Source organism: Gavialis gangeticus, unplaced genomic scaffold (genome assembly GCF_001723915.1).
Source record: "Gavialis gangeticus isolate Ggan-Ray unplaced genomic scaffold, GavGan_comp1, whole genome shotgun sequence".
In the NCBI taxonomy this organism is placed as follows: domain Eukaryota; kingdom Metazoa; phylum Chordata; order Crocodylia; family Gavialidae; genus Gavialis; species Gavialis gangeticus.
Genome location: NW_017729018.1, coordinates 1,501,769 through 1,514,669, shown reverse-complemented (window position 1 = coordinate 1,514,669; position 12,901 = coordinate 1,501,769). Strand labels below are relative to the sequence as shown.

The window sequence follows — 12,901 nt, the reverse complement described above, 5'->3', positions numbered from 1 at the left end:
CCTACATAAAACCAGCACACGGTGGAGCTAGAGATCCAGCTGTCTTGGTCAGCCAGGACTGTGGATGGAAGGAGCTGGACTCAGACTTGGGGGCAGCTGTAGCCTGCTGTTTGAGAGCTTCAGGACTAAAGGCTTGTTTGGGGATGCCTCTGGAGGTGTGGGAGAAATTAAGGTGCTGGGTATGTGTTATCATGGTGCTTATGTTTATCTTTTACCTGTTCCCTTCTTTGGCCTGTTGGCTTGTGACCCTTACCCCTGTGATTTTCTATGTAAAAGTGGGAACTCCCCTTTGTTCCTTGTGCCAGTCTCTGGGTCTGCAGGGTTGGCACAAATTGTGTTTGTATAAGACAAGTTAGGAGTTTGTCCTCTGAATATTCAATATAATATATATTCAATATATACTGGAACCCAACCAGCTTTACTAGCACAACCTTCCAAAGAGAGTTACAAGTTGTATGCAGCTGGCCTATCCAAGAAACTGCACGCGAGTCCTGCACAACTTCATGCTGTGATAGATCAAGTACTATACTTGGGAATGGTCCACACTTCAGTGCTGCAGCATGATGTCTAGATGGAAGATGATCATGCTTCATACCTGGGGGCTCCACTGAGGATCTTTGGCACTTGTGGGGTTGTGTTTTGGCTACTTCTGGGGTTGAAGGGACACCTTGCTCAGTAGCTGGTCACTGATTGTATTGCAGTGCTTGAGACATGTACTTAGGTCATAACTCTGGACATGGGGAATTTTGTTTCACTTATTTTCCTTATACCTGGCAGATGCCTTTGGAGTGATAGGGTCTATGCAGACACCTACTGGCATGTATATGGGCACGTGCAGTAATAATGAACACATCTGACTGTACTATGTTGCATTAGCAAATTGCCCAGAAACAGGCATCTCCTGGCTGTAGTGGTGACAGTGATGAGTGCCTGTTCCATGTAGCCTGGGTACTTGATGGGCCTGGCCCTTGTAGATAATGCCCCCATCAGGCCTTGGATAGATCAGGCCTCTTTATTTATAGAAAACATTCTCTAGAATTGCACCATTATATGCAAAGCAAGCTCTGATTATTGAATGCCCTGGTGTTGAGACTGCGGCAGGTTGCGCAGCATCAGGTTTGTCCTCCCGTGGCTTTGTGCTGTCTTCATCCCTTGGCAGCATCAATAAAATGTGTGTGGGCTAAGAGGTTAATGCACCAGGTCCCTGGAGAACACTCCACCTTCAACTTCTCCTTCCCTGAGTGGAAACTGCAACTTTACAGCTTGAGGTTCTGTGCAATCCAGCCCCGGACAGCTGTTACTTTGGTGTAGACACCAGGGAAGTATGGCCTTGCACAGCCATAGCCCCAGCTTGTGATTCCAGCGAGAAACCATCTTCCTGAAGGTTCTTTGCATGCCAAGGGGCCACCTGCATCGCCCTGCAGAGAAAGAAGTAGGTCTGCTGGCATCAGGGCAAAAGGAGCCACCCAGTCCTTCGCACCCAGCACCCTGGCTACACTGTGTTCTCATTCCTCGTGTCTACTGCCTGTGAAAGCCGCCTCCCAGGTGGTAGTGGGAGCCACTTCTCTATCTCGTTGTTGGTAATGTGGCTCAGCTATTGTGCCTGTGGCTTTAGATGGGAGTCTTACTTGGTGGGATAGAGGCCATGGTAAAATCCTACCAACCTGGGAAAGGGGGGATAGACAGATCCTAGGGGATGCCAAGTAAGTATAGGCTGACCTAGGGAATATCTGGCAAGAAGCAGGGATGGAAGTTCAATCAGCTAGTCAGTGAGGAAACAAGATAGGTGCCTAATGAAGGAGAATGGGCTGAGGGATCTTTGCTAGGAGTCTTGCCTTCCCTGTTCTGCTCCAGGGAACCCCGTACAGTTGCTGAACTTACCGAACAGCTGTCGACAGCGCCCTGTGGAAATCCAGCACACACCATCCTGCTGCTGATCTGGATGGGGTAAAACTTCTTGCAGGCCTGGTCACCAATTACATTTACGGCTGCTTTTTGCAGTTGTTTGGACATAAAGCCTGTTAAGGGAAGAGGTCACAGTTAGTTTAAGTACCTACCCTGGGATTTAGCTCTGGCAGGAATGAGGTATGTGACTTGGGGTTCTGCAGTTCACTGTAAGGTACAGCTGGCTTTGTTACCTCAAGCAAGGGCCTGTGCTGGGGGAGCAAGGGTCTTGGGCTTTCTTGCAGAGCTGATGAGCACTGGAGCTGCTAGTCACATTATGACTTTGTTACAGGTAGTTGTGAACTGAAAAGTGCAGAGGTTGAATTGTCAGATGCTACAAGTGCTGGCTGGATGGGGTTGGTATAGGTGGTAGACTAGGAAAATGGATGCACTGTCACTGGATGGGGATGGTTTGAATATTGGTCAAGTGAGTTCCATAGGAAAGAGTGTGATGCAAGTGCTAGCCAGATGGTGGTGTGGTCTCTGTGTTTGGCTATTGGGGAAACTTATTGAAGGGTGGGTGCAGTGCAGACATTTCTGAAGAGGTACATAATGGAATAGAAAGATACGAGCAATAATTGCAGAAGTACAATATGGACAATAGCTGGATCTGGTGAGAGAGCATGAGTTGTAGCTGGAAAGGTACAGCTTAGTGAGCAGACGTGGTTAGACACTGAGGGCAATAACTAAACGTATACGGTGGTCCTTGTTCTGCAGCAAAGTACTTTTTGATGCCTCTAGCCAGTACCTCCTTCCTTGGTGGAGCCCCAGCCTGTGATGAAGCATCTTGAGCCTTCCCAGAACATATGAGAGTTGTCTGGGAGACAGATGGGTTTGATGGTGCTGGTGTATTTCATAGGTGTAGTTAGCTCCAACAGCGCCACATCGTAGTCCAGGGTGTAGACATTGTAGAATGGGTGCTTGTAGATGCGGTAGATTTTCTCCACCCTCCCATCAATGCCAGTCAAGAAAGGTGTCCCCAGAAAGGCCACCCACATCTTGGGGTCACTGTAGCTGCAAGGGAGAAAGGAGCACGGGGGTTAGGTGGTTAGAAGCCAACAGCAGATGTCACATGCCAACTCCGAGACCACCTGGGTTGTAGTGCACCATAGCAGCACTCACTGATCTACACAAAGGAACTGTTGCCCTGTCCAGCAGCAGGCCCCTGACTCACGGCTGTGTGCTTGGTGTTTGCTGGTGCAGATCCCCTAGGCCTAACAGGAAAGGCCTTGCACTGAGGCCCCTGCTTCTTTGGAATTAGCTGTGGGCCACTGATACTCCCAAGTGGTTCTGCGGGGGCTAGCAGCCCAGAGCTACTCCCAGACACAATGAGAGGCAGACAAATGAAGGGGAAATGTCATTAGAGAGGAGCTGGCATGAGAGATGAGAGAGGGCAGGGCATGTAGGTTATTCTAGTGGCCTTGCACTGGTGGACTGAGGACAGGCTGAGCTGCAGAGGGGAGCCAGTTTTGCTGCATCCTGGGTAGAGATGTAGGAGCAGCTTGTCTGACTTACACATCAAAGCAATGAGCTGCTGAAAGTAGCCACTTTTCGGCAATGAGGACGGCTCCACACTTGTGCTCCTTTCGCCGAAGCCACAGACTGACCTGCCAGGGCCACTCACCCCGAGCTGCAGCACTTCCACCCACAATCTTATTGAAGGCTACAGCAGGAGTCATGCCACAATCTGAGAGAGATGAAAAGGCAGCAGTGAGTTAAGCAGTTATAGGCTCCCTTCCTGCCCTGCTGCGCAGCGCTCTCTAGAGAGAATTATGGGCAGAAGTACAGTGGGGTCCCACATACTTGTGCTAGATGTTGGTGGGGCGGCCAGGGGCCAGTAAGTGTGCCTACAGGGGATGCAGGAAGGGGCCGAGATAGGGCAGCTGCTGCTTCTGTCACATGGAGGAAACAGTTCTCTGAGGACCTGGATTCAAAGGACACTATGACAGATGAACGGGCTTGGGTTTGTTGGATCAGTTAAGTCTTTGCAGAGGACTCTTTCCAGGGCAGGCTGTGCCATTCAGAACAAGCTCCTGGTGACAGACAAGAGGCATGTTCTGGGCCATTACGTTTCGTGAATTGCTGTGCCAGGTCATATTGACAGATGAGCCACATAGCAGGCTGTAGCAGTGAGGAATAGCCTGGGATGGGCTTTTGCTGCATGCATTTTATTATAGATTGCATGTTTTGGATTGGATCCGACTTCCAGCTCCCCTGAGGAGTAAGGATTGTCTCGGTTTCAGGGGATGGAACCCAGGGGCCCCAAGGCTGAGGCCGGGGCAAGAGGAACTTTGTGGGATCAGGCTTTGGGAGCAAGGCAGAGCTGGGCAGTACTTACTGCAGTTGCGCTCGTCGGAGCCATTGCTGCAGTCGGTGATGCCATCACACTCCGGATTTGCTTTCCCAATACAGACCTTGCTGGAACATTTGAAGGTGAAGCTAGTACAAGGCACCACTGGAAGGCAATAACCCATAGCCTGCTCAATATGTGGAACATGGTGCCTGTGCCGGCTGCGGGACTGGTACGCTCCCTGAGAATGGGGCAGTGAGGGGCTGTGACTGAAAGGCCGAGAGCCACGGGACTCTGTCTGTGTGGGTGGGAGAAGTGACTGACACTTGCATGTCTCCCTGCACCCATCTCCTGCGAGTCATTACCTGGCAGCTGGGTAGGTTTGGTAGGACCACTTGTCTTTGGAACAGCAGCAGTTGCCTTCCTGGTGGTGGTGCTAGTGGTGGCTGCTGCTTTGCTGGTTGTCCTGTCAGCTGGGCTTGTAGCTGCTTTGCTGGTGCTGATCCAGGCTGTGGAGCCGGTTGTGGTGCAAGCTCTTGTAGTGGCTGGGCTGGGTGAGGTGCCTGCTTCAGGGGCAGGCAAGGGTGAGATGATGTCGAGGATCCAGTCTTTAAGCTTGGTTATCCTGGAGTACACCCCTGGCTTCTTGGCTTGGGCACAACCAATTCCCCAGCTCACAATGCCAGCCAGATAAAACACACCTGGGGTCTCCTCGCAGGCCAGTGGTCCCCCTGAGTCCCCCTGATGGAGAAGCAAGGCAGTGACCTCTAAATGCACTCTCTCCAGGAGAGTCCCCTATGGTGCTCCTCAGTTGGGAGAACTGTCAGGCTGGGACAGCCAAGGGGTCCTCAGCCCCATTTCCTCTCTCTCACAGTGACCAGTGCCAGCTACTGCAGAGAAAAGGACAAGAAACTCCTGTCTTTCCAGATTGTGGCTGCTGATGCCCTGGAGTGCATGCATTTACCTGATTATGCCCTTACAGCAACCAGTATGCATGCTTTCCTTAGCCATTCAGTGTCCTGAGATCCCTTTGGCCTCAATGATCTTGAGTTCCGTAAGGAAATGTGGTAAAGTGGCATTTGCTTGGATACGTTTTCCACACCTTTGCTCTCTCTCACTGAATGCCTCTCCTGTCTGGAGGGTTCATGAGGAGTCTTTCACATAACAGCTGTGTCCCTCATCTTTTATTTCTACACCTTTCCACATAGCAGTCCTACCCTCCAGGCCTCTAATCGTTATCAGCACCATCCACCGTGAGCAGTAGGCACACTGGCTGATGCTTGTGCAGGGAGATTTGTGGTGGAGGGGCAGGAAGGAGTGTCAGTAGCAGTGTCACCACGCCTCTTGTGTCAGAGTTTCCCTGAGACCCTCATCACCATTCAGTTTTTCTCACCTGTGAATGGAATTGACATCCGCTCCTGGGTGAGAAGTGTGAAAGGCTTGGAGAGCTTGGGTGGAAGGCTGTCGGGGAACAGAGCATAGCTCTCTCCTCCCCTCTGGCCTTCAGCTTGCCTGCTCTTATACAGGGCTCAGTGCACAGCTGAGCACATCACCCTGGCATGAAAAACTCCATCTCTTAATTACATCTTCCTACAGTGGTATATAACACTCAGCCAGATAACCCTGTGCCTGGCCACACTGGGGAGGGGCCATTTTCCCCCTGGAATATCGATTGTCCACACAACTACAGGATCTTGAGTTTGAAGGTCACATGCTAAAGAACAAGAAGTTTTATTTTTACAGTCCTTATGACAGTGAGGGTTAAACTGCCTCTGTCAGTTCTTGGAAGACTGCCCAATTGTCAAGTCAGTTCCAATTCTCCCTAAGACAGGTGGAGCGAACTTTCAGACTCTTACCTGGCATGAGTCGACCTTCCCTTCTAGGAAGCCAGCACAGATCATCCTGTCAGTAAGGGAAAAGTTGTAGAGGACGTTGCAGGTCTTCTGATCAATGATGCCAACAGAGGCTTTCTGCAGGCTTTCAGGCTTGGTCACTGCATGAAATCAGAGGGATTAACAAGTGCAGGTATGGGGTGGAAAAAAGGGGGGAGTTAACAGTCATTTGACCAGGGCAGTCCAAATGCAGACCATACTACTGCTATGCAACCTATAGCTGCCTTCAGCTTTGTTACAGAGAGGCAGCTCCAGACCCCCAGTGAACTGTTTCCTAACAGAGGTTAGGAAGTCCTTTCTGGGAACATCTCTAGGCACTGCACTCCCAGACAGAAGATGGGAGCTCCATTCTGTGTAAGCTGCAGTCCCTGTCACCTAACAACTTGACATTGGTAGGCATAAACATGTTTAACTTTGTCCAGTGTTTTGGAAGCTCATTCTGTATTCACGGCAGCTTTGTGGTAGCAGTTAAGTTAGACAATAGGCTCCCTTTGATAGTGCATGTGCCTAAACTTGATCCACATCCCCTCTATAAGGTCTGTCCCCCTTTCTAGTTGTATCAGGTCCAATCTCAATTTGTAATGTCTCTGGGATAGAACCTTACCTTGGTTTTTGTGTAAGCCATAGGGTCATCTAGGGCACAACGCAGTTAAGTTACAGTGGCTATGGCAGAGCTTATAACGGAGAGGGCTACAAATCTATCTGGCCTTGGCTCCCCCCAGGCTGTCAGCAGCATTCATGGATCCTAGACAAAGGGTTGGTTTTTCTTTTTTGAGAGAGTTCCCTTTTCTCTTGCTTTTTTTTTTTACTTCCATGGCTCTTAAGATCTTGTTGATGTATGGCTTTTACCAGTTCTGACATAGCCTTGGGACTGTTTGACTTGCACTGATGCAGCCCTTTCTGTCTAATCACTCACAATTTCAGAGTAAATAAATAAAGCACATTGCTTACTGTTGCCTTCTTGGATATTTCCCCATCCAGAAATCATGCACTTCTTGCCAACAGGGAACTTCTGCACAGCTAGAGGGAGACACACAGGCTGGATGTATTTGTTGAAGAGCAGGGGACTTGCCAGTTCTAATACAGCAACATCAAAGTCCAGGATGATAGGATTGTAGGAAGGGTGCTGCACCACTTTCTTTATACTGACTTTCACTGTGTTGCCATCTGCTCCATTTAATGATGTCGTTCCTATGTAGGCTTTGATATATTCCAGCTTTGTCCTATAAGTATATAATTCCAATTGTGTGTGTGTGTGTGTGTATACACACACGCACATGCACATGCACACACCCATCAGTATGATTTCTGAGCCTGTCATAAAGGGTTCAGCTGCCCCTCTCACATGAAGCAAGAGCCACAACATCATAGAGAATTGAGAGAATTACAGAGCTGAGAGAGGCAGTTAGCTATGTTAGTCTGAAGTCAGGCAAAAGGCAGGGCAGGGTGGCATCTTAAGAGACTAATTCAGAGACACATAAGCTTTCCTAGACTGGTGTTTTCCAACCACTGTGCCATGGCACAATGGTGTGCCATCAGAAACGAACAGATGTGCTGCAGAACTTTGCCATGGCAATGATCTATAATGAACTTATGTGGATGGGGAATGCCTTGTTAACAGGTGTGCCACAGAAAACTTTTATTTATGTAAGTGTGCCTTGGTCTGGAAAAGGTTGGGAAACACTGTCCTTTATCACAAATTTCCTAGACATTAGGGCTGTAAGGGACCTCGTGAGCTTATCAGGTCCAGCCCAAAGGGCAGGAAGTCATCTGGGGTCAGATTACCCCAGCAAGATAAGCATCCAAGCATTTCTTAAAGGTATCCAGAATAAGTGCTTGCACCCGTTCTGGGGGGAGTCCATTCCAGACTCTGGAGACTTGGACGGTAAAGAAGTTTTTCCTCATGTCCATTCTAAAACGGTCTTCCAGCAGTTTGTGATTGTTAGACCTCGTCTTCTCTTAGATTGCCCTAGTGAATGGACATTTTCCCAGTTCCTTATGGACTTATAGGCTGCCACCAAGTTACCCCTGAGCTGTTGCTTCTCCAGGCTGAAAAGTCCCATGCCTCAACCATGGCCTCACCAAGGCCGAGTAAAGCAGGAGGATGACTTCTTGGGCCTTGCTTGAGATGCATCAGTAGATGCAAGCCAGAGTTTTATTTGCTTTGCCAGCTGCGGCATCACATTGGTGGCTTATGTTCATCTTGTGGTCAGTCATGACCCCCAAATCTCTTTTGGTGATGGTGCTAGTGAGTGTAGCACTGCCAAGCCTATAAGTATGAAGCTATCAGATGCTATGTTGTTCAAGAAAAGATGTGTCAACAGGAGAAAACACAAGATCTGACTGGATAAAATCCTCCTGGGTGCATCTACATGTGCATTAATGTATGTTAGTTAATGCTCATTAAATCTAGTACATCTGGGCACCTATACGTGTGACAGACCTCTGCTCCGACGCATGCTAATTAGCACACATCAGAGCAGGCTTGATTTAATTGAGTCTGTTGGGGTATGCTAATTAGCACTCTCCAGCCACCTCTGCATTATATGTATTCAGCATCCCCACGTTTCAAAATGGCAGCGGGGGCACTTTAACTAAGTATGTCGAACGAGCTTTAGTTAAAGCGCCCTCGCCACCATTTTGAAGTGCAGGATGCTGAATACATGTGACACTGGGTGCTTTAATTAAAGCGGCTCTCACAGCCACTCTAAAGCACCGACCCCACCATCCTGGTGCACATGTATAGATACCCTCCATTGTGAGGTACTAGGAAAATGCACATAAGTCTGTCTTAATGTGCATTAACTAAAGGGCATGGTTTTTAAGTGACACAATGCGCATTAGCTTATTTTGATACGCATTAACTAAATAGCACTTTTTTAGTGATGCTTTAATGCACATTAAAACAAGCTAATGCACATTGGAGCACATTTGTAGATACACCCCTTTCTTGATCTCATTGACGCACAGGACCAGAAGGATGGCCAAAATGTGAGTCAGATAACAGGGGTGTTCGATACAGAACGCTTTGATGAGAGAGAAGCAGTCCCTGTTCACCCAGGGTCAGTGTAATGGTGTTTTATGTTTTGTCTGTTTTATGGTATTTGCTCCACTCAAAGGAAAAGATCAAAGATAGGTGTGAATCCCTGAAAAATACAGGTTTATGTAATTGGGAATTTACACGTAAGAATAGACAGTTCAGTCGCAAGGGATGATCTGGAACAGAATACTGTCTGTAAGGAGCAACAGTATGAGATATCAATATTAGGTTGAAGAGGATGTTGATGGGAGCAGGTAAGAATCCACTAAATCCATTAATTATTCTTCATCTAGTAACAAAGGATACAGCCTTTTAGTCACTGACAAGGATAATGAACAGTTATGCTTGGTTGGGCTAGTTGTTTAAAAAAAAGTAGAAGTTCAAGTGATCCTCATTGTGCTTCTTTCTGCCACAGGAAAGGGAAGGAGAAAATGGGGCAAGATAATGAATATTAATGGATAGCTCAGGGAGTGGTTCTATTGTGAATGCTTTAAGTTCTTTGACCACTGGCAGGTATTTATGGATAGGAGACTTCTCCAGGTATGGGCTCCACTTGAGTGAGGAAATAGCTTTCTGGGATCAAGTTTGGCCCAAATGATAAGAGCTCTAAATTAAGAATGGGGAAGAGGAGGGGGGAGGTGGATGGGAGGAAAGAATGGAAGGAATCCACAAAATCTCCATATTTGGAATAAACATAACTGCAGGGTAACCAGGATAGCCCAAGAAGAAAGGGTACCAAGAAACAGGAAGGTTAAAAGAAGGCCTCAACATAGTTGGAAGTAGAAATAAGATGGTCATATACATTCTAACTGGAAACTTGGATACAGTTATATGAAAATAAATATTTTACACCATCTGTTTTATTTCCCAGTCTCCTTGTATTGAACTGGAATTCCTTATTTGTGACACAAAACTGGACATTACAGGAATTTGTGTGTGACGAGGTGTCTTGTGTCAGGCACATTGCATTCTACTCCACTCCCATGGTTAGTAGTCCTCAGTAACATAGCTTCCCCTCATCTCTGCTAGCCAGACTCCATGATAACCCTACGCTGCCAGTGCGTTTCGACATATTCTGCCCACCAGTAGCTCGAGTCCCCTCAAGACATCCAATATTTATCAGTGTCCGCGCACTGAAAAATGGCAGGAGGAGCACTTTAATTTAAGCTCATTGAACAAACTTTAGTTAAAACGCCCCTACTCCCCACCCCACCATGCCTTGCCATTTTTCAGTGCAGGGTTGCTGGAGTCTGCTGGAGCACGGTAATTACCATGCTCCAGCAGACTCAATTCATTGCGTCTGCTCTAACGTGCTGTAATTACGGCACGTTAGAGCAGCCTCCCTCCATGCGTATAGGCGCTCATTGTGCCCGGTTTCTGAGAAAATGAGAATGTTGTTCAGAAAGACCACCGCAGACTGATCCAAGATGTCCTGGATAATGTCACTGATGAAATGCTGGAAAGTGGGAGAAGCAATGGAGAATCCAAAGGTAGAACAAGATATTCAAAATGGCCATACCAGGTGCGGGAAGTAGTCTTCCATTAATCTTCCTCATAGATATGAACCAAGATGTATGCTCCCCTCAGATCCAACTTGGTGAAGATGTGCAGGTACCCCAAACTTGCAAACTGTTCAGATAAGGGAGCATTGGTTTTGGGGAGTGAGCTTCTTTTGGCCTTGAGAATCTACATATAGGTGTAGTAAATGATCTTTCTTTTTCACAGAGAATATGGGGGCACCAGTGGAGAAAGTAGATGGTTGAATAAATCGTTTCATAGATTTCATAGACATTAAGGCTGGAAGGGACCTCGAAAGATCATTGAGTCCAGCCCCACACCCCAGGGGCAGGAAGTCAGCTGGGGTCATAGGATCCCAGCAAGATAAGTATCCAATTTACTCTTGAAGGTGTTTAATGTAGGTGCTTGAACCACCTCCGATGGCAGGCTGTTCCAGCTTGGGGGCTCGGCCAGGAAAGAAATTCTTCCTTATGTCCAACCTGAAATGGCCTTGCAGTAGTTTATAACCGTTCAACCTCGTCATCCCTTGGGGTGCTCTGGTGAACAAACGTTCCCCCAGATCCTGGTGGTCACCCCTGATAAACTTATAGGTGGCCATCAGATCACCCCTGAGCCTGCGCTTTTCCAGGCTAAAGAGCCCCATGGCTCTCAGCCTGTCATCATAAGGTCTGTTTTCCTCACCTCTGATCATGCGCGTGGCTCTTCTCTGGACTCTCTCAAGTTTCTCCACATCCTTTTTGAATTGTGGAGCCCAAAACTGGATGCCTCTAAGCACCCACACATTGCCACTGAGAGAGAATATTGGGATTATGGTCTGACCCAGTAAATGACATTTCTTATATTCTCATGTTTCCTGTCATTGCAGTAGTGGGGCACTGATACTGAGGCACTTACTTATGCAAGAAAGAGTGCAGTTAGCTTTACTTATTACTTCTTCCCATTGGCAACTCATGTTCATTTTGGAGTCAACTATGACTCCGAGATCCCTTTCCGCAGTTGTGCTACTTAGGATGGTACTTCCCAAGCTATAGGTGTGTTGATGCCCAGTCTTCATAATCATGGTCTCTTCCCAGTGCCTGGCAGCAATAGAGAACTGGATGTGAGTGAACTAATTGAAGTTGAATCCAAAAATGACAGTGTTGACGGAGGTGGGCACACTGCTTGACCTGGAGAGGATTAGGGCACCTATAATTGATGGGGTTCAGCCTTCCTTGTCACAGTTTCACAGCTTTGAGTACTCCAGGTTCCTCCGCTGCACCTGGATCTCTGAGAGTGGCATTGGCTAGGAGTGCCTTTCACCAACTCCACCTGGTGAGAACGCTGCAGTTTTTCATAGATGTTAGGGTCAGAAGGGACCTCAGTCGTCATTTCATTCAGGCTTGGATCTTGCCAAGATCACCTATGCTTTTGTAATCTTGAGGCTAGACTACTGCACTGTACTGTATAAGGGACTGGCCTTGATGACCACCTGGAAGCCACATCTGGTAGAGAATGCAGTTGCTCATCTTCTGATGGTGGTGGGTCTCCAGGAGCACATAACTCTAGTTCTCTAGAGTCTGCACTGGCTCCCAGTTGCTTTCTGGGTGTAATTCAAGGTACTCATTTTGATCTATAATGCACTAACTTGTCTGAACCTGAATACCTAAGAAACTAGTACTGTATCGCAGTCCCTGAGGGCAGCTGAGAGCAATCTCCTAATAGTATTGTCAGTGCACCACATTCACTTGGTGAAAACACATGCAAGTTCATTCTCAGTAGTTGCTCCTAAGCTTTGGGACTCCCTTTCCTTTGAGGCCCACCAGAGCCTGAGCCTGGACGTGTCCCAGAACAGTTGTAATAACTTTGTGTTTTTTCCTGGTCTGTGTTCATGTTTTTATTCCACTTGCTTATTCTGCCTCTTACTGTGAGCCATCCTGAACCTTGTTGGGAAGGGTGGCATGTAAATCAAATACATAAGCAAACATCACCTTCCAAGGAAGGTGCATAAGCTCTGAAGAAGCAAATGGGCAGTAGCTTGACCCTAAAAAAGGTTTTGTTTGTATCCCCAGTGAATGATTTGAATACAAAAGATGGGAAAGAGGAGGGAGAGGAAGGGTGGGGGGAGTGGAAGAGAGACAGAGAATAAGCAAAGAACCAATAGAGACAAAGCGAGTCTCAAAAAATAACCCAGGTAATGGGATGAGAATGCATAGTCCCTATTTAAGCCATAGCTCACAC

At 47.6% G+C, this 12,901-nt stretch overlaps 1 protein-coding gene across 1 annotated transcript in view; it reads right to left on the bottom strand.

The window, feature by feature from the left end:
* Positions 1-397: 397 nt before the first annotated feature.
* TMPRSS9 (transmembrane protease, serine 9) overlaps positions 398-12,901 on the bottom strand; it is a 101,844-nt gene continuing 89,340 nt past the window's right edge. The window contains exons 13-19 of the mRNA XM_019513197.1: positions 7,078-7,349; positions 6,091-6,227; positions 4,600-4,975; positions 3,460-3,631; positions 2,693-2,958; positions 1,882-2,018; positions 398-1,418 (exon numbers count right to left, since the gene is read on the bottom strand). Of these exons, the coding sequence (XP_019368742.1) occupies positions 1,257-1,418; positions 1,882-2,018; positions 2,693-2,958; positions 3,460-3,631; positions 4,600-4,975; positions 6,091-6,227; positions 7,078-7,349 (1,522 nt within the window). The 3' untranslated portion in view covers positions 398-1,256. The remainder of the gene's footprint in view (positions 1,419-1,881; positions 2,019-2,692; positions 2,959-3,459; positions 3,632-4,599; positions 4,976-6,090; positions 6,228-7,077; positions 7,350-12,901) is intronic.